The sequence below is a fragment of the Eremomyces bilateralis genome (assembly GCF_010015585.1).
Source record: "Eremomyces bilateralis CBS 781.70 unplaced genomic scaffold P152scaffold_4, whole genome shotgun sequence".
Lineage (NCBI taxonomy): Eukaryota > Fungi > Ascomycota > Dothideomycetes > Eremomycetales > Eremomycetaceae > Eremomyces > Eremomyces bilateralis.
The window spans coordinates 1,535,475-1,560,187 of record NW_022985070.1 but is presented as its reverse complement, the minus strand read 5'-3'; the positions used below and the strand labels follow the sequence as shown (position 1 = coordinate 1,560,187).

Here is a 24,713-nt window from a genome sequence, read left to right as displayed (position 1 = left end):
CTTAAATAATAACCAGCCGGGCCCACGGCCGATCAATTGACTACTTGGAGGCTCAATTAGTTATCCTTGGAATCATTGGACATCATGCGGTTGCCGTCTATCGTTGCTGGGGCATCGCTCCTCTCGTCCGCCTGCGGGCTCAACATATTGGTGAACAATGACGATTCCTGGGCGGCAGCCAACATTCGAGAATTCTACAAAGCATTAAAAGCGTCGGGTCATAATGTCCTGCTCGTGGCACCCGCGGTGCAGCAGTCGGCTAAAGGCGGCACTGTAAGTGACTTAGCTGGATGGTTGACGTGAAGATGAATTGAACAGTAGCTGACACGGATTAGGTTGTCTTCGCTGACGTGCGCAACCTCACTACGCCTGGTGAGTTCGACTCGGTGCCAGCCGGCTCGCCATCTGTAAGTCCAAATAACCAGAGAGATGGATTTGCTGGAGGCGTCAACGCTAACGCTCGAACAGTTCGGTCAAGACCCCAACGACTCTCATATGTGGTACTATAACGGCACGCCTGCAGCATGCACGTTCTTCGCCCTCGACTACGTTCTCCCGAGACAGGAACCATTCGGCCCCGGCGTCCTGCCTGACCTCATGGTGTCCGGTCCCAATGTGGGATCAAACGCAGGACCCTTCGTCTTCACGCTGTCCGGATCTCTTGGTGCTGCGTATTCGGCCGTCGAGCGCGGCATCCCGAGCATTGCTTTCTCCGCAGTGAACAGCACCCACCGTGGGTACACGGACGTGGCTGACGGCGACACCGCGGACGTTGCGGTGGTGCATGCAAAGTTGAGTACGGCGATTGTCGACCGGTTGGCAGAAAACTTCGACAAAGGACACGGCCACTGGCGACGTAGGAAGGATTCAGACCGTCTGCTGCCACTCGGATATGGATTGAATGTCAACATTCCCCTGATCACAGATACCTGCACCGAACCGAACTACGTGCAGACGCGACTCACTGGCGGCGCGGTTGTGGATATTGCGGTCTATAACGAGACGACGGGGCTATTCAAATATGGTGATGATCTCAATGATGGGGTTAACGCCTGCATCAACGGCGATTGTCGTTTGCCCGGCGAGACGCTCGTGATCAAAAAGTGCGCCGTTGCAGTGAGCGTGTTCACCACAGATTTCGACGCTCCGAATTGTCGCGGCGATCCGGAGGTAAGGCAGAAGTTGGAGGGATTAGTCCATTACGCGAAAGTCAAAGCGAAGAGATGGGTGTTTTAAAAACGAGGAAGCATTAATACTGCAGAAGGGAATAGCAGAGGCTTGTGTGGAGAGGAGTAATGGATTCGTGGTTAAGAAAAAGACACTGCGGGACCCCCCCTGGATGTCAACGGAAGATGACTATGGCATGGCAAGGGTTTTTGATAAGATCCGGAGACTCATACGGAGTGCCGGTACCCAGCATAGCATATGTTTATGAAGGAACCAAAGGGAATGAATGTTGAACACTTGATTGAACTTGTGGTGTTTGGCTTGACTTTTGACCTGGACGCTCAACACTGTAGTGGATCGAGGCAGCAGCCTTAGGCCACAAGGCTATGGATCACGTGCTGGTGTCAGGGGAGCTTTCACGTGGAAAACACATCACCATCGTCCATTAGCCATCAGATTCGGGTGGAAATTAGGATTCCTCATTCATGGAGAGCAAACAGCCTGAAACGTTCAACGTGGGAGGCTGGGAATGGATGGAGGGGCAGCAGGGCAGAGAGCCAAGGAAATGACGCAGTGGCGTCCAGCGTGTCTTCCGTGTTTCAGAAACGCGATCGACCAGCGAATCGATATCTCCCCGAACCTTTGTAACCGCTTCAACTCCCTGCGTTTCCGAACGGATGCTGGCTGCAGGCGCATTTTGTCCAATTGTCCCCCTATCGGTGAGATATTAGTGCATCTCGCAACTTTCCACTCAGTACCAGTATCGGATGACAAGTTGGCGACCAGCTGGAGATGCGAAACTGGTGGTGACCTCAGACCTGGCGCTGGTGAGACGCCGAAGCTGATATGACCAGCCTTCTTGTCGCTAGCCATCTCCAATCCCTGGGATACGTGAAATGGAGGGACCGCATCTCGAGGTAAAACGCGGGCGTTATTCTTCGCAATTTGCCCTCTATGCAGTCCATCTTGTGTCGCCTGCAACCGCCTTCTTTTTCTCTTCATCATTTTTTCGACTTCGTTTCTTCATCGTCTTACGAACGAGATGGTTTCGCACACGGTCTGAGACTGGTGCTTTGCATTCAAACCTGAACGGGTCACAGATCGACCGCCAGCACGCGAACCATCTCCGGTCCCGGCCCTATCCACGGGCATCCACTACATCATTGCTGCTTCTGGACTCAGCAGTGCTGGTGCTGTCCATCGCTATTTTGAACGGTCTGCCTTCGGTTCCTCCATTGGCATGCGATCGTGAATTCGACCCCGAGGCTTTCCCCGTGATCCGCAAGTCGGTGTTCATCACCACCCTAATCCGGCATTCCATCGCAGATACCCGGCCACAATTCCAGTCGGATTGTCGCTCAAACACCCCAGCGTCGACCCTGTACTCCTTAAAGCTCTCGACCAGCCCTGGGCGGCCATTAGGGTTTTGTTTGAGTTTCTTTTCTGCCTTTCTAGACCTGTTCCTTGCCGGCCGCTGCATTGTCAGAGCTCGTTTAAATCGGACGTTTGCGCCCTGTCTGGCAACCAAACGGAAAGACGGTTTTCTTTCATTAAGTTTCAAACACCTGATCTTTTTCAGCCTCAGCTTCACTACTACCCGGGCTCTTTATTTCCATTGGGTTGGGGTCGTGAGGTGGACTAGCTCGTTTGAAGTTGATATCCCGGGCCGCCGGGTTGCTTGTTTCGGCTTCAGGAACCGAAACTTGGGTCGCATACTCGCATCGCAACGATCAATTTGAGGGATTGAATTCGTACGACCGTTGCAAAAGAATCTGGAGTTGTTCTTTTGGATTTGACTGTTGCTCATCGCGGATCCAACGACTATTTGGACGATATCTGTCGCTGTCTCAATTCTCTGCACCATTCCGAGCCAACGAAATAAAACGGACTAGACCTAGCGACTCACATTTATTAATTTACCGGACTGGCAGCTGAAGAAATAAGGTTGAACATTTATTTCGGGTTCACAGCCAAAATACTTTTGAAGAGGAATATGTTGGTCGGGTGATAGTCATCAACAAACCTCGATTTCCGCTTCCGGACCAAACAACAACCCACCAAAGTTTCCATATCAACATCATTACACGCCTCTCAAGAGCCTCAGGACCACAGGCTTTCAATTCGAAACCGGACAGGCTCGGCTCGAGACGTTTTCAAGGATCCTAAGAAAATCCAACTGCATCCTTACCGACCTTCGCAATATACCCGCCGCTGTACCAATATCGGTACCTCCCCCAACACTACCCAGAACGGTTAACAGAGGGTTTTGTTCGAGATCTAAACTGGGCTTACACCTGTTTTAATTCGCCCTTTCGGCTGTCTAATTCGGGGATACAATTTTGGTATTCCGGCAGTCTCGGATCTCTTATTCTCCGCAGAAGGACTGCCGCGGAGAGCTCGAAACGCTGCGCGTCTCAGCTTCGTCTTCCCTCGCCTGGCCATCAGTCACTCCAGACCTTTCCACATCCTCTCCTTCTGGACCATTCCTTTCTCTCCATAGCACCGGAAGGTCGCTTTCTGTTCGGACGTTTCTAATCAACATTGAAGAGCTGCCTGGCCTCATCGTTGGCCCACTTGGCCACAGCAAAATCCGCCCCTTTGCTATATTGCTGATTGATCCTTGCGCTTTTTCAACAGCTACCCCCGTAGGAATATCTAGTTCTTAATCTGGTGTGCTCTCTGGACACTGGTCGAATCCAAGACATTGCTGTACTTCGGTCAGCGGGAAGAAGAGCTATCAGACAACGCTCTGCAACAACATCTGCAGAAAACTAGACCGACGATCGATCGTACGATTCTCTATCCCCCCTCATACTCACCCGATTCGGACTCAGCATTCCCGCGAGACCTTCACAACATGACTCGACGTCCATCCCGGAGTCTATCGTCGAGAGCGATACTCCTTTCCATCCTCACCTTATTACCACTTATCACGGCCGTCTCATTATCCGATTTCCAGCCCGCAATCAACCCGAACCTTCTCCCGGCGAACTGTGCCCGCGCCTACACCGCCGTCATCCCATCATGTCAAAAAGCGGATTTCCCAGTAAGCGACGTCATCACCCACCACTATTCCCCACTAACCGTCTCCGTCAGACCAACCAAAGCCGCGGCACCGTCTGCAGCACCTCCTGCATCCAAGGCCTCGCACAAGTCGAGTCCTCCCTCCGCCTCGCCTGCAGCAACGTCGACCTCCCCGAAACCTCCCTCCTCGCCTTCTTCCTCTTCGGCAAAGGCATCGAAATCCTCTGCGGCACCCCCATCGCGCGCACCACCATCATCTCCACCTCCACTCCATCTGGCCCCGACGCGAGGCCGACGTCCCTTAACCCAGATGCCGGAGCAGGCGAGTCCGGCGGGCTGCTCATGGACACGAGGAGCGGGCCCGAACCGCCGATGCGCACGCCGCCTGTCGTCGCGACGACCACGTTGGATACGAGCGTGGGGGGCGGGGATTCGTCGTCGGAAACGTCGGGTGACGGGTCGGATCTGCCGATACAAACGGCGACGGGTGCGCCACCGGGGGATGCAGGAGTAGCTCCTGGCGGAGGCTCGACGTCGGGAGCGCCACGGAGCACGCAGGAGGCGAAACCGCAGTCTGGAGGGGGTGGCAGTCCGTTTGAACTCAGTACGGCCGGGCAGATGCGAGTGGGGAACGGCGGGTGGGTTGTCATGATTGCTGGGATTTGCGCGTCGGTATTTCTCGGGTGAAAGATGCGGGAAGCAGAGTTTGGTATCCATGTGTTTTACGAGATCGTTGCGGTTCACGACGATTTGCAAACAACAGCCGATTTAGACCTCTCGATGCTGCCATTCGATTGCCACGAGGCGGAAAATCTTTGGAGTAAGGTTTGGGTAGCGATGCTGAGTCTGGGCTTTTTTCAGAACGATGCCATTATCTGGTCGTGGTTTGGGGATCGTATGGGACCATTGTTGTGGAGTTTTTCGCATTGGCATAAAAAGCCCTCGGGCGCCGGGTACTTGTCTAATATCACTGGCAGGAGGATGTTCTGGTTTCAAGATAACCGAATGTAGTTGCATGGGTCTGAGATGACCTTGATAGCCTTCAAAGATGAAAATTCAAAATATCGAATAAGATTTGAGGGACGTTCCTCCACGTGGATTATATCTATTCTACGAATTCCAACATCACGATCAAACGCTCATCGCTAACGGATACAAATGTCATCACCACAATGACGTGTCCATCCATACTCAAAACATCACAGGAGCCTCGCCTCTCCCATTCAAGCCAAGCAAGCTTCCCAGCCCACCCCTTCATGAACCAAACGCCCTCCCCTCCACCACCACATTCGGCGACTTCGTCCCGACAACCCAGTCCTGAAAATTCTGGCACGTCCCATCCGCGATCTCCTGCAGCGCCTCCTTTGTGAAGAACGCCTGGTGCCCACAGATCAGCACGTTCGGGAAGGTCATCAGGCGGCCGAAGACGTCGTCGTCGAGGATCTCGCCAGAGTGGTCGACGTAGAAGAGAGAGGATTCCATTTCGTAGACGTCCATGGCGAGGGAGCCAAGAGTTTTCTTCTTGAGCGCGGTGATGACGGCGGCGGTATCTACGGGAACGGATGGTTAGAGTAGATGTTTCGGGAGTGTGGACAAGAAGGGCGTCAGGATACATACCGATGAGCCCGCCGCGAGAGGTGTTCACCAACATGGCCCCTGGCTTCATCATCGCCAGCGTCTCCGCGTTGATAATATGCCTCGTCCCTCTCCCCTTCTCCGTCTTCGCCTCCTCCGGGTCTGCCGACGCGTCGATCAACGGACAATGCAGGCTCACAATATCCGACACCCTCAGCACCTCCTCCAACGACGCATACTCCCCCCCAAGCTCGGTAAACCGCTCGGTCGGAAACAGATCATACCCCAACACCCGGCACCCGAACCCCTTGAAGATCCGCGCCGCGCACAGCCCGATCTTCCCCGTCCCCAGCAACCCCACCGTCGCCCCATACATCCGAAACCCCTCCAGCCCCGCCAACGCGAAGTTCCCCTCCCGCACTCGATTGAACGCGCGATGCGTCTTCCGATTCAGCGTCAGCGTCAGCGCGAGCGCGAATTCCGCCACGCTCTCCGGGCTGTACGCGCTCATGCGCGCCACGCGCACGCCCAGCGCGGTGGCGGTGGGGATGTCGACATTGTTGAAGCCGGCGCAGCGGAGGAGGATGAGGCGGACGCCGGCGGCGTGGAGGGCAGTGAGGATCGGGGCGGAGACGTCGTCGTTGACGAAGACGCAGATGGCAGGGCAGGCGGCGGCGAGGTGGGTGGTGGCGGGGCTCAGGGGGAGGGCGTGAAAGTGGGGTTCGAGGGGAGTGGGGGGGTTGGAGGTGTTGTGGGCTTCGATGGCCTGGGTGAGGTAGGTGCGGTCGTAGGGTTGGGTGGAAAAGACGGCGAGCTTCATGGTGAAGGGTTCGAGGGCGAAGACCGATAGGGGTGCTAGTGACTCAGGGGTGGACGGTAGATTGGTAGAATTGATGGAGTTGTTGGACGGTGGGTGGGCCGTATATAACTTGACTAGAATCAGTATCGTACGATGTTAAGAAAGCAAAGCCAAGTTTCTAGTTTTTCTATCCTTGAACCCTAATAAAGCCATCATTCAATGTTGAGGACCACTGCATGAGCAGCGAGCTTCTTCGTTGAGGGTTTGGTTGAGACTCTGGGGCGAGCTCACCAATAGCTCGGAGGGGCAGGTGATAGTGCTGTTCCTTGTGAATGCAACGATCCTGTATTTAGTCTGATCCAATAGCACGTAAATGAAGATCTCTATGTCTTCTCGTTCCCGGATAAGAGAGCTAGAGATGTAGGATTACATCTTTTGCTGCATCTTGCAACTACCAAGTAGGGAACGGGAGAATAGGGTCCGGATTTACCACTAGACTTGAGACACCTCGCTGCGAACTGAAGGACAGACCTGCCATAAAGTGCCATTGCGAACCAGCAGGAGCCAAGAGGAAGTTAAGACCTCATCGTTTAGCCATGAATGTGGTGCCCTAAATGTACCGTAATTTGGATGACAGAGCCTTACATGTATGTATCTGTACTCTGTAGCCAGGAGGACATTGGTGTTGAGTTAAAGCTTCAGTCTGTTCCGGACTTTGGTACCGTGAGGCTGGCGAGGTTAGGGAAAACCAACCATTCCACTGTGGTCAGTCCATCCAGTACTCGAGCAATAAGACTCTAAGCAAGGAGATAACGCTTGTGCTTGACTATTAAGCAACCCAAAGATCGAGGATCCAGATCCGACTTCATGAAAGAGAGAGAGAGAGAGAGATTCATACGCCCGTCAGGCCTCTCGGCGAGGCCCATGTGGGGAACTACCTAAGCTGACTAATTACATGCGTTGGACTTTATGAAAGGAAGGAATGTGGAACGGTGGAAGCAAACGAAATATCACAAATAATCACGTGGTTCTCCCTAGCTTGTCACGTGCATGTGTCACATGCAGCTTCATCACGGTCATGACGCGCTGGTGAACGCGGTCAGGGGTCTGAAAGGGAGATTCGCGTCAAGTCCATCTGAAATGTTCCATTGACAACCACACCACTCCACGATGCTAAACCAGTGAAAGTAATAACCATCCACCACCTGCTCGCTTCTCTTCCCTTTCTTCTGCCATCACATCCAAAATGCCGGCAACTGCCCTTCAAACTCCCCACAAGAGAGTGCTGGTTGAATCGACAAACACCAAAGCCAACATCCAACTTTCCCCACACTCTGCAAAGAAGAGGCGGCTCAACGACTCTCCAGCAGGAAAGCTCAAAGCTCCAACGAGGATCGTAAATGGCGCCCCAGCTTCCAGTCAGGGGAAGAGTCATTTTGAAGAGGAGGTGCTGGAGAAGTTGTCACAGGATATCAATGGCTTGAAGCAGAGGAACTCCGAGACTGACCAAGAGTGGGCCCGACCCCCGCTGGGCGATTTCAGCGAGGAGACGGATAATATCTGCTTCCAGCAAATTGAAGCGGATGAAGGCTCACTACATGGAGGAAGAACGACAGTGAGATTGTTTGGTGTAACGGAGGTATGCCATGTTTAGATGACTTGTTCGCGGGCATCGCTAACGTGCCGACACCAGACCGGCCACTCTGTCCTTGTCCATGTCACAGGTTTCATGCACTACCTATACGTTGCAGCGCCAGTGTCCTTTGAACCGAAAGACTGCGAACCCTTCGGCCGTTTCTTGGACGGCAAGCTCGCCCAGCATCAGCCCACGATCCACTCCGTCCAAATCGTCCTCAAAGAGAACATTTTTGGCTTCCAGGGAAATCAGAAAGCGGCATACCTCAAAATCACCGTGTCGGATCCGCGATGGATCAACCGTGTCCGGACATGCATCGAGACCGGAAATGCCAACTACAAGGGGTTGTGGAAGTCGCCCGATGGAGGCGTGCTCACGTTTGACAGCATTCAATACATTCTTCGATTCATGATCGACTGCAAGGTATGGGTGTTCTAGACCTCTCATAATGGTGAAACTAATGATCTCCAGATATCCGGCATGTCGTGGGTCGAAGCCCCGGCCGGAAAATACAGACTGCTCCCACAGAAGGAAAGACACTCCAACTGCCAAATCGAAGCCGAAGTCAACTACAAAGATCTCATTGCTCACCAAGCTGAAGGTGACTGGGCCAAGATGGCCCCTCTTCGTGTTCTCTCGTTCGACATCGAGTGTGCTGGCCGAAAAGGTATCTTCCCTGAAGCCGATCAAGACCCAGTTATCCAGATTGCCAACGTTGTGACACGATATGGCGAGGAGAAACCTTTCGTCCGAAACGTTTTCGCTATGGACACTTGCAGCCTTATCGTGAACACACAGATCTTCGAGTTCCAGAAAGAAGAAGACATGCTCATAGCGTGGCGAAATTTCCTCGAGAAAGTGGATCCGGATGTCATTATCGGTTACAACATCGCCAACTTCGACTTTCCGTACTTACTGGACCGAGCCAAGCATCTCAAGGTCACAAAATTCCCGTATTGGACCCGTTTGAGGAATGTCAGGTCGCAGCATACCAGCACCAACTTCTCCAGCAAACAAATGGGCAATCGAGACACGAAAACGACCAACACCAACGGGAGACTTCAACTTGACCTCCTTCAGCTCGTTCAGCGCGATCATCAACTCCGGAGTTACACGTTGAATTCCGTGTGTGCCCATTTCCTAAATGAACAAAAGGAAGATGTGCACCATACGATGATCACCGAACTCTACAATGGCGATGCCAACACGAGGCGCCGTCTCGCAGTGTACTGCTTGAAGGACGCCTATTTGCCGCAGCGTCTTCTAGACAAGCTCATGTGTCTCGTCAACTACACCGAGATGGCAAGAGTTACGGGAGTCCCTTTCAATTTCCTTCTCTCTCGAGGACAGCAAGTCAAGTTTTTGAGCCAGTTGTTCCGGAAGGCTCTCGAGCAGGATCTGGTCATTCCAAATCTCCGGTCCGAGGCCACGGACGAGCAGTATGAAGGAGCGACAGTCATTGAACCCGTGCGATCCTATTACCGTGTTCCCATTGCCACCCTGGACTTTGCGTCTCTGTATCCCAGTATCATCCAGGCACACAACCTCTGCTACACAACATTGCTGAACAAAACCGCGGTCGAGAAACTCCAGTTGAAAAAAGACGACGACTATATCGTCACCCCGAATGGCGACATGTTCTGTACCGCCAAAGTCCGTAAAGGCCTTCTATCTCAGATCTTGGAGGAGCTTCTGGGGGCGCGAAAAATGGCCAAACGGGAATTGGCTGTCGAGACTGACCCCTTCAAGAAAGCGGTATTGAACGGTCGTCAGCTTGCCTTGAAGATCAGCGCCAATAGTGTGTACGGTCTCACTGGTGCCACCGTCGGCAAGCTGCCCTGTCTTGCGATTGCAAGCAGTACCACGAGCTATGGGCGACAGATGATCGAGAAGACGAAGCATGAGGTCGAAGCGAAGTATACTATGGCGAATGGGTATTCTCACGACGCTCAGGTTGTGTACGGCGACACCGATTCCGTGATGGTCAAATTCGGGCCGGCCGATCTTGCGAAAGCCATGGAGCTGGGCGAAGAGGCGGCGAAATATGTCTCGTCCAAGTTCCTGAAGCCGATTAAACTGGAATTCGAGAAGGTATATTTCCCGTATCTGCTGATCAACAAGAAGCGATATGCCGGGCTTTACTGGACCAATCCCGACAAGTGGGACAAGATGGACACCAAGGGCATCGAGACCGTTCGTCGGGACAATTGTCGTTTGGTGCAAACTGTCATTGAGACATCACTGAAGATGTTGCTCATCGACCGAGATGTCGAAGGGGCGCAGGAGTAAGTCCAGCAGCATCATCATGTCGAAAACCCTACTAACGGATTGATTAGGTTTGTCAAAGAAACCATTTCCGACCTACTCCAGAATAAGGTCGATATGTCCAACCTAGTCATTACCAAGGCATTGACCAAGTCCGACTATGCCGCCAAACAGGCGCACGTCGAGCTCGCCGAGCGCATGAAAAAGCGTGACGCCGGATCTGCCCCCGCCCTCGGCGATCGTGTCGCCTACGTGATCGTCAAAGGCGCCGCCGGCTCCCGCAATTTCGAAAAGAGCGAAGACCCCCTCTACGTCCTCGAGCACAACCTCCCCATCGACACCAAATACTACCTCGAGAACCAACTCGCCAAACCCCTCGGCCGCATCTTCGAACCCATCCTAGGCGACAAGGTGGCCTCGCAGCTCCTGACCGGCGCGCACACTCGCAGCATCGCGGTCGCCGCGCCGACGATGGGGGGGCTCATGAAGTTCGCCAAGAAGACACAGACGTGCATGGGGTGCAAGAAGCCGCTCACGAGCGCGGAGGAGCGGGACGGTGCGGTGTGCTCCGACTGCCGGCCGCGGTTCGGGGAACTGTATCAGAAAACGCTGGGGCGGGTGAGCGAGCTGGAGGTGCGGTTCGCGCGGCTATGGACGCAATGTCAACGGTGCCAAGGAAGCATGCACAATAACGTGATCTGCAGTAGTCGCGACTGTCCGATCTTCTACATGCGGATGAAGGCGATGAAGGATGTGGAGGACTCGGGGAAGGAGTTGGCAAGGTTTGATCGCGATCAGGCCTTGTGGTAGACGCCGGGCGTATACCAGAGAAAACGGAACGAGTGAAGATACGATGGTTGAGCGAATTCCAAGATCATCGACCGTCAATCCTAATAGTGTGCATATATCATTCTAAACTGGAAGGCGACGCATGGTGAGATGGCATTTTTGGACCACTGTTTCTTATTGGGAATCAGGTTTCTAGACAACGGATCAGCTTTCCAGCACCAGTCCATTTGTACCGTAGGACCGGCGCAGTATCATTCACATTAGTTATGGGAGACTAGCGTAGGATATGAATTTGCTATGAATATGGTATTATGGGACAAATATAGATTTGGTACTCCATGGATAAGCATCGATGGTCAGGTGTTACGAGTTCTGACAATAACCGGTGTCTCTCGCGACTACCTATCCTACGCTCGCTGATAAAACCGAATGCGCAAAGCAAGGAACGTGGGCTGCCAACGCCAGGCAGAAGGGGAAGCTCTACAACCACAATTCAATCGTTGGGAATAGAGACATGTGTGTGGTTAATAACGGACCTTGCTTACGGTCATGCAGGTCTCCGTCCGTACACGTAGTACCTGTAACGCAATCAGTACGCTTTCAGTGGCTATCGGATCTCACTACCTACATCACCCAGTACGAATGGATCCTAGGATTTTTGACGTCTTTCCGCACATCAGTAAGGAACACCTCCACCTCATCCGGCGTCATTCCGAGCGCGCCAACAAACGGCCTCATGGAAAGACCGTGGATTCCCTCCAGCATGTTCGCCATGTTCCACAGGCCCAGCTCTTTCATCTCGGGATCCTTGGCCCACGGATTCTGAGGCCACTTTTTCACCACTTCGACGACGTCGACGAAACCTGCGTCTTCCATCCATTTCGTGAGATGTCCGCAATGGTTGAGGGGTCTCCCGATGACCTCGCCGGATCGGATGAGCATGTCGCTCCATTTCCACAGCGCCGTGTCCGGATTCAGGGTGTCGTCGTCCGATTTGAACGGCATGCCGATATCTTGGATTTCGACGTAGCCACCGGGCTCCAACCAGTCGAACGTCCGCTGGATGAACTTGGGCCAATCTGCGAAGGATCCACACATCATTCGTGCGTGGATGAAATCGAACTTGTTATCGAATACCCACTCGTCTTCCGCATCGTCCACGAGGAACGTCAAATTCAGTGGCACAAACTGAGGTTGAATCGGGGACAGGTCCGTCCCAGTGACTTGGGCAGAGGGATGTTGATCGGCGAAGTCCACGGCCCAAATCCCTGATACCATTATTGGACACCATCCGGAACGGAAAAAGAACAGAGAAACGTACCGGTTCCAGTTCCAATATCGAGGACATTATGAACTTCGCCGATCGGTGCGAGCTGGAGTTTGCCGTCTATCGTCTTGACGAACATCGCATGCTGCATATCCAGGCGGTCGTTCTCCTTCTCGTCATTGGGCATGAAGTATGCGCCCTAGCACGCTGTCAATGGACGAATATTGCCGAGGGATTGGGAACACACGCACGTCTTTGAAAGCGTGGTACGTTCTGCCTAAAATCTACTCAGCGATGCCATGGATCATCAGGGGTACATGTGGTCGGTCATATCGATATCCGAGAGTTTTCGCCATCCTCTCCCTTTTCTTCGAATCGGGATGCAATGGAACACAGGTACGAACCGTGCTCGTGGCGATAGGAGCGAATGCTGGACGCAATCGACGTGTATATCGAGTCATCGTTCCCTGTGTATGCCGAGTCCGAGGCGTACTCGTCGACTTCCAAATCCTGAGAAGCCATGGGCGACGGTTGTGAAGAGCTGCTGCCTTCAAGAGATCGAGACTGGTTCGCGGGCGTGAGGCGAGTCTGGCAAAGACGTCCTTTTGAATGGAGATTGGAATCGGTAGGTATTTCCAACCTCACATTCCACACCATCGCAACTCCCACCCCACACAGCATTGGCAGAGTTGAGCATAGTGCTAAACTTACCGCTCCCACCCGCAGCAGCTGGTCCCAAATCCCCTGTAAAGCGCATTGTCTATGGGTGGGGGGCTTGAGGGGTTTCCTGTCTAAGCTTTAAGTTCTGACCAACACTAGCGGCCGCGGGCCGGTGCCGCCGGGCAAGCGACCTGCATTCTTTTCCAAGCGAAACCAATCAAGGGCGCATTGCTAATCATTCTTGGATGCATCCCAGCTCCTCCTGTCTGTAGACCACTGAGGAAAGCATTTAGCGTGCTTCTCAGTGTGCAAATGTCCAATTGCGACATCGACGGCTCGATGACTGCGTCAGGTTGTGCATCACGGCCTTGCAACGTTCCCATCCCATCGTGTGTAATGTGAATCTCAAACTCAGCGCACGGTATGATCGGCAGCCTCCAAAGGAGGGGATGGGGAGGGCTCCCCTTTGATACCTCTGCTTAAGAAGCAGGCTTATCTCCTGAGTCCGCCCTGATGGAATCATTGCAATATTGCATCGAGTGCGTTGTGTGCCAAAGACATCGAAGATGTCGATCCAGAACTTTAAACAAGTTCTCCCAGAGAACGGTAATGTGATGGTCGTCAAAGGCCTGAGCCTGGGCGCCTGCGCGATTCTCATTTATGTTACCTGGCAAGTGAGTTTATTGCCAGTTATAATGCTACGTTATTGGGACTGATTGGCCTAGATCCTCTACGTGCGCCTCTTTTCTCCCCTCCGGAACGTTCCAGGGCCATTTCTCGCAAAATTTTCCGGTATATGGCTCCTCTACATTGAAATGGCGGGCAAGAGAGCCAAAACTGTCCATGAGTTGCATAGAAAATATGGCCCTGTCGTCCAGCTCGCACCTAGTGAAGTCAGTTTCACTACTGTCGACGCAATCGAAGCATTATACGGCGTTCAAAGCCTCTTTCCAAAGGCTCCATGGTACAAGAACATGACCCGAGGAGGTGTCTTCAACAGGATCGAACATGGCCCGCACCGCGAGAGACGGAAGCTGCTAAATCATGCCTTTTCGCCCGCAAGCGTCAATGATATGGCACCTCTGATCCGTGATCAGGTGCAGAAGCTGATGCGAGTGACTGAAACCCATCGTAGCCAGGGTCCGCAGGATTTTCGGCATTGGTTTCGAATGTTGAGCTTCGATGTCTCCGGCACCGTCTTTCTCGGCCAGCCCTTCGGTGGTCTCGACTGTGAGAAAGCACCGCAGTATATCGAAGATTTAGATTCTGCTTTCATCGTCTGGGATCTCCGGGGCCGTTTTCCCACCCTGATGCGATTAATCAGCACGCTGCCATCTAAAGCGGTGCGACATTTTTTGACCGCAGATGACCGAATTTACGCCCATGGTGTCGTGGCCTTCGATGGCTACTTGGCTCGTCATGGTCGACAATCCGGCCGGAAAGATCTCCTCACGAAGATTGTCAAGCGATCGCTGGACCAGAAAGAAGGGTTGACTGACGCACAAGTCGCCGGTGAGATTAGTAATCTGACCTTTGCTGCTACAGACACATCAAGCAATTCCCTGACTTACCTCTTCTGGGAACTGGCCAAGCAACCCGATCTTCAAGCTCAAATGCGGGAAGAACTGAAAGACATTTCAGTGAGCGCTGGAGCAGGGGTTCCAGACCACCGCGACCTTCTGAATCTGCCTCTTCTAAATGCCGTCATCAATGAGGCCTTGCGAAAACACCCTCCGGTTCCCATGGGCTTGCTTCGAGCTATTCCAACAGGAGGAAAGAAGATTTCTGGTCATTTCTTTCCCGCAAAGGTAAGGTTCTTCTAGTCATTGACGTAGACGAAGCTAAGAATAAACTTGAGACCATCGTTTCCGTGCCCTGTCACACCACCCACCGAGATCCTGAGGTGTTTCCCGATCCCGAATCCTTCAGTCCTCAGCGATGGTTGGAGCATCCGAACGGGACTGATGAGATGAGGAAACTATACATGCCGTTTTCGAAAGGCATGCGGAACTGCATCGGACAGCCTATGGCGCTGTTGACCATGCGTTTGACAGTAGCGTCCCTGATCAAACGTTACGCGGTGACGTTGAACGAAACAATGAAGCCGGAGAATATGGAGTGGACCGACCATTTCCTGGTCATTCCAAATGGGGGATGCTTCCTAGATTTTACTCCCGTCAACGAGTGATACCCGCATCTAGAAGGGGTGCAGATCTGACTTGAGAGGGTACACAGCCAGGCCCACCATTGAGAGCGGTTGGAATGATCCATTGGCCTCTGGTATGCCATTCGCAGATTTCTGCAGTCGTAGGGCATTTTCTGTCGCTATTCCTATCCTGATATACAGAGCCTATCAGCGCTCGCATGCCCTTTTGTCTCGTAACGCATTGACATGTTGACGGAGAACGCAGAGAAAAGTTACGGAAACACGAGACCACGAGCCAATGTTAAGGTAATAATTTAATATGGTATCCGTGCCCCATGACCGCCCCACAACCGGTGCTCCCACACCAAACGCTCAACCCACACCGAAATCTCAATTTTACCATTATCTTCAAGTATATACCACCAAACATGCCTAAACGCGTCAAATATCCAGAGGAGTCTATACAGAAAGCAGTCAAGAGGCTACAGACAAAAAAAAAACCAGGAAAAGCCGTCAATATTTCAGCATTGGCGCGTGAGTTCCAAATCAGCCGGTTCGTCCTTGAAGGCCGCCTTCAAGGAAAAACATCCTATACCAATCGTTCTCCGTTCGTACAAGCTACCAAACTCGATCAGCTACAAGAAAAGGCTCTCCTAGCTTGGATCCACCAGCTTTATGAGTGGGAAGCGCCTCCTACGCCTACAGAAATCGAAGCGTGCGCCAACTCTATGCTCCGAAGAAACGCGCTCGATACAACCCAGCCACCACCCCACGTTAGCAAGAACTGGAAATACAAGTTTATTAAGCGCCATACCCTTCCGCTTATCGACCAAAAACCAGTTAAGGACGACCGGCTACGTGCTGAGGATCTTGGACATATACAGCATTGGTTTCAACTCCTTCAGGAGCAGATTCAAGAGCATGGAATCGAGGCCCGGAATATATATAATTTCGACGAAAGTGGCTTCCGCCTTGGTGAAGGGAAGCGCCAAAAAGTAGTCAGTTTCCGACCGGGGGCAAAATGAGGCAGTCCTAGTACGGAGTCATGCGAATCGGTTACGGATATTGAGTGTATCGCTGCTGATGGTTTCGTTCTCCCGCCGTACTTTATCCTAAAGGGCGAGAACCATCTTGAACGATGGTACGAAAACCGGATTCCAGACGATTACCGTATCAATATCTCTAAGACTGGGTGGTCAAACGACCTCATTGCCTTCGATTGGATCCAGCGTTTCCATCGGTATATAAGTCACCGGGCTAAGAAGGGGAAACGACTCGTTTTGATGGATAACCATACTTCGCATCTTACCTATGAGTTTATTCAATTCTGCGAAAAAGTTGATATTATTTTTGTCCCATTTCCTCCGCATACGACCCATTTCCTTCAGCCGCTTGATGGGAAGTCGTTTCTTGCGTTAAAACACTACTTCCGGCAGACAAATACGAAGATTTCACGGTGGGGATTCGACGCGGCGGAAAAGGCCTCATTCCTTACAGAAATGCCCCAGATCCGCCAAAACGCCTTCAAATCGCGTACGATTCGACACGCTTTCAAAGAGAGGGGTCTTTGGCCATGGGATCTTGAGCAGATTTTACCAACCCTTCGGCAACAGGTTGACCAAGAGGCAGAGGAGCTTCAGATATTCAATGGCTCGCCCCCAACGTCAAGTATTACGGCGACACCGAGCGTATCTCCACCAAATACTATTCGTACGGTACGCCGGACACAACAGAAGATCATAAATACGCCTGAGGCCCAACTTTCTAGCCGGAAATACCAACGTCGCGTTCGCCAAGCTACGGAGTCATTGATCAAGGCGGTCGAAGAGATCGAGGCGTATAAGGGGTCCGTTTCAGCCACACACCGCCAGCAAACCAAAAAGAGTCGCCGCCAGGTTAAAACAGGACTTAGCTAGACCGGTGCTTTGTACGTTAGTGAGGCGAACGGCCATATCGAGGCGCGTGGTCAGAAGGAGCGGGAGGCGGTAATTAGGAAGGCACAGCGGGACTGGCAGCGGGAAAATCAACAGGAAAAACAGCAGAAACCATCTCCTATACTCGATCAACCTACTGGTACGGAGGATCTCGGTTTTTATATTGATTTACATCCCGAGTTCTGATATATAGATGATGGTAGTCAAATTGAGGTTTTGGTGTGGGTTGAGCGTTTGGTGTGAGAGCACCCACAACCGGAGGTTGTGGGGCGGTCATGGGGCACGGATACATCCCTGAGACGCGCTCTCGTACTCGCAGTAGCCAATGACATCCTCCGTGCGGCGCTGCCGAACTTCCACCTTCCGGAACAGTCGGATATTAATTCGTCTTTAATTCCTGCCATGTTGGAAAGTTGGCTTCACAGCCTCTTTTTGTGGCAAATGTACTCCGTACTACTACTAGTTCTCGAGTGCAACACCCTCTTGAGACAGCCCTGCACGTGTGAACCACTCCGCTTTGGCCCTGGTTATATTAATACGGCAGGGAAAAGGTAAGGCATATTTCGGTGGCGGCTCGTCGTCGTCACTAGTCATGCTCATCATGTGAAATGGAAATCTGCAATACTGTGGGATTTTAACTTTTGAAGAGCCGCATCCCGAGAAATGATGGTTACGAGACGCGATTCCAATGAAAATGCGGCTCAGCCTTCTGATCGACTCTTTCGATCGACGACACTCGACCGCGCCGCGGAAGACTTTGACGGCAATGCCCCAGTTCAAGTCGGTGCGATGCCCATCTAAATTGCCAAACGTCTGTGCCGCTAAAGAACTGGGGTAGAGATCCTGGTCTTTACATATTGAGGCAGGTTCGTATAAAGTCTTGGGGTTCCCAAATGCTTTCACCTTGTTGGATCCTGTAAAAACCCGACTTTGAAGTGTGAAGAGAACTGCTTTCACCATGTCAAGCGATCAGCAACCTGCACCGGCAACCCTACCAGTCAATGGTACGACAGATGCCGCGAGTGATGGAATCTCGCCAGCGAGTCCGCCGGCTGTCAATTCAAGTTACCCCCCTGATGCAAAGCGCACAGATGGGGGAGTAGAGATGGGGTGAGTACCAATGAGCTGCCTTGCGAAAACACAGGCTAAGAGCAAGCAGACCAATCTCCACGCCAATCGCACATCCCGATACCATACATCCACCACCTCAATACGAAGCGGCAGCACATCCAGTCCCAGCTCCTGCTCCTGTTATGGTTACGCCTCTTAGCCAACTTCAACAGACGCCGGCAGCTATAGACTGTAAGTTCTGCAAGTGCCAGGCGACGACCGAGGTCCGCACTCAGAGGGATAAAGAGCCAATTCCAGGGTAAGTACCATATATTTCGGATCTGAATGGCTGGGACACGGACTAAATACCGGTAGGGTGATGATATGCCTCATCTGCCTGGTGTTTTGGCCGGCGCTTTGCTGCCTTTCATGCATGGAAACGGAAACGATTCAGTACGTCCATACGTGTAGTAACTGCAAGAACATCGTGGCACAGAGGGCCGCGAATGGTGCTATCATTGTTAAGGAGCCAGCGGGGATGATGGTCCCATCACAGTATGGTGCGCCACAGACCCAGGCAAAGTAGACGCTTTGCATAGGTGGTGAGTCGATTGATCGTGTCGTTGTTCATCGGGGGGAGAATCCGGCAATTTTGCTTGTATAATATTGCAGGAGAAAGTAAACCCAACCATTTATTGTGTACCTTCGGAGTGCGTTATGTCCCCGGCGTATCATTTTGGGAACTCCGGAATTAACTGGAACTTATGTCATAAACTGAGTTTGGAATCACGAATCATTCTTCCATGCTATCCCACCTAAGTATTGTATCATCTCGGATCTCCAAATCAGGCTACATATACGGATGATTGGATCGCATTCTCCCAGTCCTCGGTCCTAACAACTAACATCGGCCATCAGAGGTCTCACGTTCCATTAGATTCATGAGTCGTACTGCAGCACATCGCATTCTATTAGTTGATGGCTCCGACAAAGAAGGATTGCTCCTAATGGGGCCAACTGCAGCAGTCATCGCGGGTGAGTGGACGAAACTGACGTGGGGGAATACAAACATACATATGTGATATGGACCCGAGGATTCGGCACTCCAGTAGTTGCTAATACTTGTTCCCGAATAACCAGATACTTCATGTATCTGGTACATGGACCATTCCTTACAGAGTAAGGGTCTAAGTTATATTCCATGTCGGTACAAGCGAGCAGACGGACGCACTGGACGCCTGGATAACTGACAAGCAATAACGGAGAACCTGCAGCTCTATAAGCGACAAAGGAAGTCCACCGTCCAGCTGGATTCTGGAACCGTTTTTGAAGCCGTTGAGGGGCATGGCTACATGAGCCGTGAGAGCCTCCCATCCCTAATTATCCCATCAAACTACTATATAGCCTCCATCTCCCCTAGTCTTTCATTTCCTACTACGCAGACCATCGTATATACTCAGGTACTCGCTATCAACCACGGAAGGCAGATCCATCCTGTTGTGCGACCATATATCTGCTTGCCCCCGATCCTACTAGACTGTGGTGTCGTTGAACATGTCCGACCCCTCGACCACGCCGCCTGCGCCAGGCGCCCCACCAGCGGACCAACCACAGGGTGTGGGCCATATTGAGGTGGATACGGCAGAGGTTAGCAAGAAACGGCATCCTTTCTAGCCTTCTAGACCGACCTTGTCGATCACCGTTCTGCCGTGTTACCGCGACCCCGGACCGGTGTCCAAGTCAGAGGACATTCCATGGTCGCATGGCCGATGTTTTGGTGTCCCATCGTTGCTCACTGCACAGCGTTCCGTTATGATTGAAAGACCCCGTGCTAACCATCTTCCGGGACACAGGGCTTCGGTGATCTCGATTCTGGGTTTGGCGATACGTAAGATACAACAATACTTGTACATGTCGCAAGGATCAGCATTGAGCATGTAGCAGCGCAAGCGAGACGACGTCGCTGGCTTCATCGGTTCGGAATCACCAATACGAAAATGGCCGACGATATCATTCGTACAAGGCTGGAAGTATGCACGATTTCCAGAACCTGCGCTCTTGCTGCCAGCATCGCTGATATGTTTGCGAATGATCTCAGCCTACCTCTCGCCGAACGATGAGCAGGAGGCCGACCGATTAGACATGCACCATCATATGATGCTGCTCCAACTCAATGGCGAGCTGCATCTTGCTCCCCTGGATGAGCACTTCTCCGGGCGTGTATTGGACCTTGGGGCCGGAACAGGTAGATCTCGTCTCCGTTTCCTCTCGCAGCCTCCCCGTAATCCTTCCGCTTTCTCATCAGCATGGTTGCCATAGGAATCTGGGCTATGGACATGGCGGACAAGTATTCTGCCGCAGTCGTCACGGGCATCGACCTCAGCCCAGTTCAAGCGCAATTCGTCCCCCCGAACTGCTACTTCGAAGTCGACGACATGGAAGAGCCATGGACCTACCGACATCCCTTCGAATTGATCCACGCAAGCTGGCTGGCCGGGTCCATCCGCGACTGGGACCAACTCGTCAAGCAGTGTTACGACAACCTCACCCCAGGCGGATGGGTCGAGTTCAAGGACTGGGACTACCGCCCCCGCTTGCCCGATGGCTCGCTCGATCTCCCCGACAACACTGTCAAGAAGTGGCACAAAGTGGTCATGAGCACGGCCGAGGAGAAGGCAGGGAGATCGACCACCCCGGCGGTGGGTCTTAAGGACCGGGTGACCAAGACGGGTTTCGTGAATGTGCAGGAGACGGTTTTGAAGACGCCTATTGGCATCTGGCCCAAGGATCCGGTGTTGAAAGAAATTGGGAGGTGCTACCGGTTGGCCCTGGACGAGGGGTTGGAGGCGATCAGTTTGCGGATGTTGACCCAGCTAGCGGGCTGGTCAACGTTAGAGGCTCAAGTGCTGAACGCTGATTTTAGAAAAGCGATGAAGGAATTCCCTTTCTACCACAACTAGTACGTTCTATCCCCCCATTCTGATCCCATATTATGTCGCTGGATGTGGTCTTACCATCTTGCTAGTCACGTCATCTACGGCCAGAAGCCGCCGGCGGGGACTTCATGAGTGTTCATGTTGCAAAGGTGCGACCATACCGCATTTCCGACTGTTCGAATGCCACCAGGTGGATACGTTATTGTGGGTGGCATTATTTGGACTGAGTACACTACTTCACACGACTGTTACGATTCTCCTTGTTATTCAGTAAGCTTTTAGCTGCGCCAATGATTCTATCATTCCATCAATGGGAGATATTCAACTCGAATTCTTGAAGCGTATGAAATGTATTGACATTCCTCGCCATCCTCTACCAAGATCCGAGATATACCTACCCCTAAACCCTCGACAAGAAAGCCCATGCAATTTGTGCCATATAAAAACGCATCCACAGGCAGGGAACTGATACTGGTCACTGCCTGCCAAAATCAATTAGGCCGTCAAGCGAATAGTAAAACGTACCAAGCTAGAGAATGTAAGTTTCATCTAACCGTAACCCTGATACCTTTCGTCTCAGGTTTCGGCCTCATTGCGAAAACATCATGATCAAACTCCACATCCGACCTATCTGTCTCAAACAGCTCCAACTGGTCCCCGAGACGTAATACCACTGCTGCGATGCAGATGTACAATTCTGCATATGCAAGACTTGACATCGAAGTCAGTATAATTGTATTGCGATAACGAAAGAAAAGAGCAAGGGACGTACTTGATCCCAAGGCATTGCCGGGTCCCCTTCGAGAAAGACATGAGATACCTGTCCAAATCTTTCCTCTTCATCCCCTCGGCGTCCAACCATCGCTCCGGCGCAAACTTATCCGGATCGGGGAAGAGGTCTGGATTTTTGTGGATCCATAGGGACGTCATGGACAGCGAGTATCCCTTGGGGATAACGTAGCTCACCTCCTTTACCTGAACCTTCTCGGAACCATCCCGGTTTGGGATCTTGACAGTCGAGCGCAGGTGCACAGGATCCTGGTGGACACGAATCAGCCGTTGGACTACCCCGTAAGCGTGCCGCAGTGTTTCCGCAACCGTGGCTTGGAGGTACGGGAGGTTTTCGAGGGTAGTAAGAGACGGGAGTTCCAGGGAGTCTCCAGACGCAGTCAGGAGCTCTTGGCGCAATGTGGCGAGGGTATGGGGCTGGTGTAGGAGGTAGAAGGTTGCGAGAGAGAGGTTCCAGGAGGTTGTCTCAGTGGCCGCGTTAATGAGGACTACAGCCTCCAGGAACAACCGATCGTCACGCTTCTCCTCCGGGGGGAGGTCCGCATGAAGGAGTTCGTCAATTACAGTGTAGTAGACACGGTCCGGCTTTGCGAGACGGGCGTGGGCGTCCTTGACCTGCTGATGGCAGTCCTGCTCAACGCGGATCCAAGAGGCCATGCCAGGATTCATCTTTAGCATCCGTTCCTGCGGGATCCAGCGCATTACGGTGTGAAGGAACGGGAGTTGCTTCAGGATGGGAAGAAGCTCCCCGAGCGAGTCGTTTCCGGCTTGTAGGTTGGGCAGGAAGTGAGGTCTATCGATCATGTGGTAGCTCTTCGCAAAGAGGTACTCAGTGATGACATCCGTCGTGAAACTTGAGAACGCGACGGAGATAGTGACCGTATCGGAGCCGGCGTAGGAGGCGATGCAGCTGCATAGTTTCTCAGCTGCCTCGCGGATGTACGGTTCAATCTTATTAACCGCTGCCTTCGAGAAATATCGGTTGAGTGCACCTCTCCGGATCCTGTGGGTTTCGTGATCGATAGTCAGGAACGCTGTCTGTGGTTCGACGTAAACATGGAGGCTCATACGAACGGGCAGGCCGAGACTCACATCAGGTATCCCAAACATGCGAACTTGGTAGGGATCCTTATCAACTTTCTTCCCTCCACCAGGATACACAGCGTCAATCAACGCTGGATCATTTACATGGACTTCATTTGGCGTGATTCGAACAATCGGGCCTATTCCATGGCGTCGAAATCATCAGCGTCAGGCCATCGAAGATGGAAAAGGAAGGCGACGAAAAGAACCATCGGCGGGATCAGTACCGTAGATGTCGTGTAACCTTCCGATTTCGATCACGAACTTTTTCCAGAAATATATTTCGTACAACCACGTCGCCGCCGCCAACTTCGGTCCTGGGACGTTTGCCAACGGATGCAGATACAGACGATAAAAGGCAACGCTCACAATATAGATGATCGGTACCAGAAGACCCGCAGCTAGCCAGTGCTCGCGGATCGATGTCAGGACCGCTTCAAGGATCGACATCGTGAGAATCAGCGTTGGCTACTGGATAGACCACGGTACTGATAGCAATTAAGACCTTGATCTAGTGGGAACTGGACGATGCACTTCGAGATACGAGGGGGAGGGAATAAAGAGAGCGGATTCTTGCCAGTCCCACCTCGATAAGTCAGTAATCCAGCATAGCTTAATACCTGAGAGAGTGAGAGTTCATTCATCATCTCTCCAACCTCTATCATTCGGCTCCAGCGGTCTGGCAAGTAGCAACAGCGTTGGCAAAGATTCCCTACCTGCATAGTACTGTAGAGTATATGTACCTCCAGCAGGGATTTTGAACATGGCCGTGGGTCTGGGCTTGCGCTGCTCAGACCGACTTATCATTCCGACATCGCTCTAGCCGTGGTTGGTATAGGACCGGCTGTTCCCCCACAAAGGGGAACGTGCTAACCAGGTGGATCTTCAATAAGTCCAATTCAGGTGTTGTCGTGATGGGCGTCTTGATCATTCCTAGGAATAATGCGCAATGGTACGGCTGGCTGACTTGATTGAACGCTTAAATGCTAGCTGAACAAGTTGTCGCTCGGAGCGGACATTTCTTTGTTGCAGTGTAAGACAATAGTAACTTGCCACGTTTGAAATACGGCATGCTGGATTTCGTCGAAGATAGGTAAGCGGGTTGTTGAAAACTGCCAACTTAGTTAACTAATTAAGTTAACTAGTTAACTTAGGTACAGATGGAGTATAGGCAACGCGCGGAAGGTGCATCTCGATTGTCGCAAGCCTAAGGCGAAGAAGGACGAAAGCCTTCTCACAGCCTCGATTCCAATCTAATTTATTATCATCGGAAATACCTTGAGCAATTGCTGTGCGAAGAACCTTGCTTTGTTGGAGCCGATCGTTTAGGTGCGGGAGCGGGGCGGAAGGGTGGGAGCGGGCCAGGTGGAACGCCCGCTTCAACCCCACCTTTCCGTTGCCGGAACGTGGAGGTGGAGCAGCTCAAGCTACCGACTCTCGGCTTGCATGTCGTTCATGAGACCGTGATATTGATGTATCCGAGGTGTTCCACTGCCGGCGCCTCAGCGCCAATAGCCATCCGTGAATGAAACGCCTAGAGCTAGTGCCTGATAGAGTTTGGATAGAAATAAGAGTGCCGGTTTCTTTGAAAAC

The 24,713-nt window shown here is 52.3% G+C and overlaps 9 protein-coding genes across 9 annotated transcripts; 6 read left to right on the top strand and 3 right to left on the bottom strand.

The window, feature by feature from the left end:
- The first annotated feature begins 69 nt into the window (after positions 1-69).
- On the top strand, positions 70-1,262 carry P152DRAFT_456324 (sure-like protein). Its single transcript, XM_033678974.1, has 3 exons — positions 70-273; positions 336-407; positions 469-1,262. Exons 1-3 carry the CDS (start codon positions 85-87, stop codon positions 1,234-1,236), a joined length of 1,029 nt encoding a protein of 342 aa, XP_033536904.1. The 5' UTR covers positions 70-84; the 3' UTR covers positions 1,237-1,262.
- Positions 1,263-4,024: 2,762 nt separating this feature from the next.
- P152DRAFT_471888 (uncharacterized protein) lies at positions 4,025-4,878 on the top strand (the record flags this gene model as incomplete). Its single annotated transcript, XM_033681112.1, has 2 exons — positions 4,025-4,213; positions 4,264-4,878. 2 exons carry the CDS (start codon positions 4,025-4,027, stop codon positions 4,876-4,878), a joined length of 804 nt encoding a protein of 267 aa, XP_033536903.1.
- Positions 4,879-5,192: 314 nt separating this feature from the next.
- On the bottom strand, positions 5,193-6,586 carry P152DRAFT_412587 (D-lactate dehydrogenase; the record flags this gene model as incomplete). The annotated part of the gene is made up of 3 exons (XM_033676986.1): positions 5,193-5,741; positions 5,809-5,897; positions 5,937-6,586. 3 exons carry the CDS (start codon positions 6,584-6,586, stop codon positions 5,446-5,448), a joined length of 1,035 nt encoding a protein of 344 aa, XP_033536902.1. The 3' UTR covers positions 5,193-5,445.
- Positions 6,587-7,733: 1,147 nt separating this feature from the next.
- P152DRAFT_456319 (DNA polymerase delta large chain) lies at positions 7,734-11,669 on the top strand. Its single transcript, XM_033678973.1, has 4 exons — positions 7,734-8,204; positions 8,259-8,624; positions 8,673-10,486; positions 10,538-11,669. Exons 1-4 carry the CDS (start codon positions 7,812-7,814, stop codon positions 11,274-11,276), a joined length of 3,312 nt encoding a protein of 1,103 aa, XP_033536901.1. The 5' UTR covers positions 7,734-7,811; the 3' UTR covers positions 11,277-11,669.
- A 133-nt stretch (positions 11,670-11,802) lies between these two features.
- On the bottom strand, positions 11,803-13,044 carry P152DRAFT_471885 (S-adenosyl-L-methionine-dependent methyltransferase; the record flags this gene model as incomplete). The annotated part of the gene is made up of 5 exons (XM_033681111.1): positions 11,803-11,833; positions 11,884-12,523; positions 12,577-12,721; positions 12,774-12,799; positions 12,927-13,044. The coding sequence occupies 5 exons, from the start codon at positions 13,042-13,044 to the stop codon at positions 11,803-11,805; spliced, it is 960 nt and encodes a 319-aa protein (XP_033536900.1).
- Positions 13,045-13,748: 704 nt separating this feature from the next.
- P152DRAFT_512527 (pisatin demethylase) lies at positions 13,749-15,370 on the top strand (the record flags this gene model as incomplete). The annotated part of the gene is made up of 3 exons (XM_033682754.1): positions 13,749-13,856; positions 13,908-14,990; positions 15,041-15,370. 3 exons carry the CDS (start codon positions 13,749-13,751, stop codon positions 15,368-15,370), a joined length of 1,521 nt encoding a protein of 506 aa, XP_033536899.1.
- Positions 15,371-17,914: 2,544 nt separating this feature from the next.
- Positions 17,915-19,118, top strand: P152DRAFT_250555 (uncharacterized protein). Its single transcript, XM_033674704.1, has 4 exons — positions 17,915-18,042; positions 18,101-18,372; positions 18,422-18,631; positions 18,688-19,118. Exons 2-4 carry the CDS (start codon positions 18,221-18,223, stop codon positions 18,896-18,898), a joined length of 573 nt encoding a protein of 190 aa, XP_033536898.1. The 5' UTR covers positions 17,915-18,042; positions 18,101-18,220; the 3' UTR covers positions 18,899-19,118.
- A 658-nt stretch (positions 19,119-19,776) lies between these two features.
- P152DRAFT_250429 (S-adenosyl-L-methionine-dependent methyltransferase) lies at positions 19,777-21,526 on the top strand. Its single transcript, XM_033674703.1, has 6 exons — positions 19,777-19,959; positions 20,166-20,200; positions 20,257-20,342; positions 20,411-20,557; positions 20,632-21,271; positions 21,338-21,526. Exons 1-6 carry the CDS (start codon positions 19,867-19,869, stop codon positions 21,378-21,380), a joined length of 1,044 nt encoding a protein of 347 aa, XP_033536897.1. The 5' UTR covers positions 19,777-19,866; the 3' UTR covers positions 21,381-21,526.
- Positions 21,472-23,570, bottom strand: P152DRAFT_499193 (putative cytochrome P450; the record flags this gene model as incomplete). Its single annotated transcript, XM_033682292.1, has 4 exons — positions 21,472-21,959; positions 22,021-23,075; positions 23,130-23,260; positions 23,348-23,570. The coding sequence occupies 4 exons, from the start codon at positions 23,568-23,570 to the stop codon at positions 21,794-21,796; spliced, it is 1,575 nt and encodes a 524-aa protein (XP_033536896.1). The 3' UTR covers positions 21,472-21,793.
- Between the last annotated feature and the right edge of the window lie 1,143 nt (positions 23,571-24,713).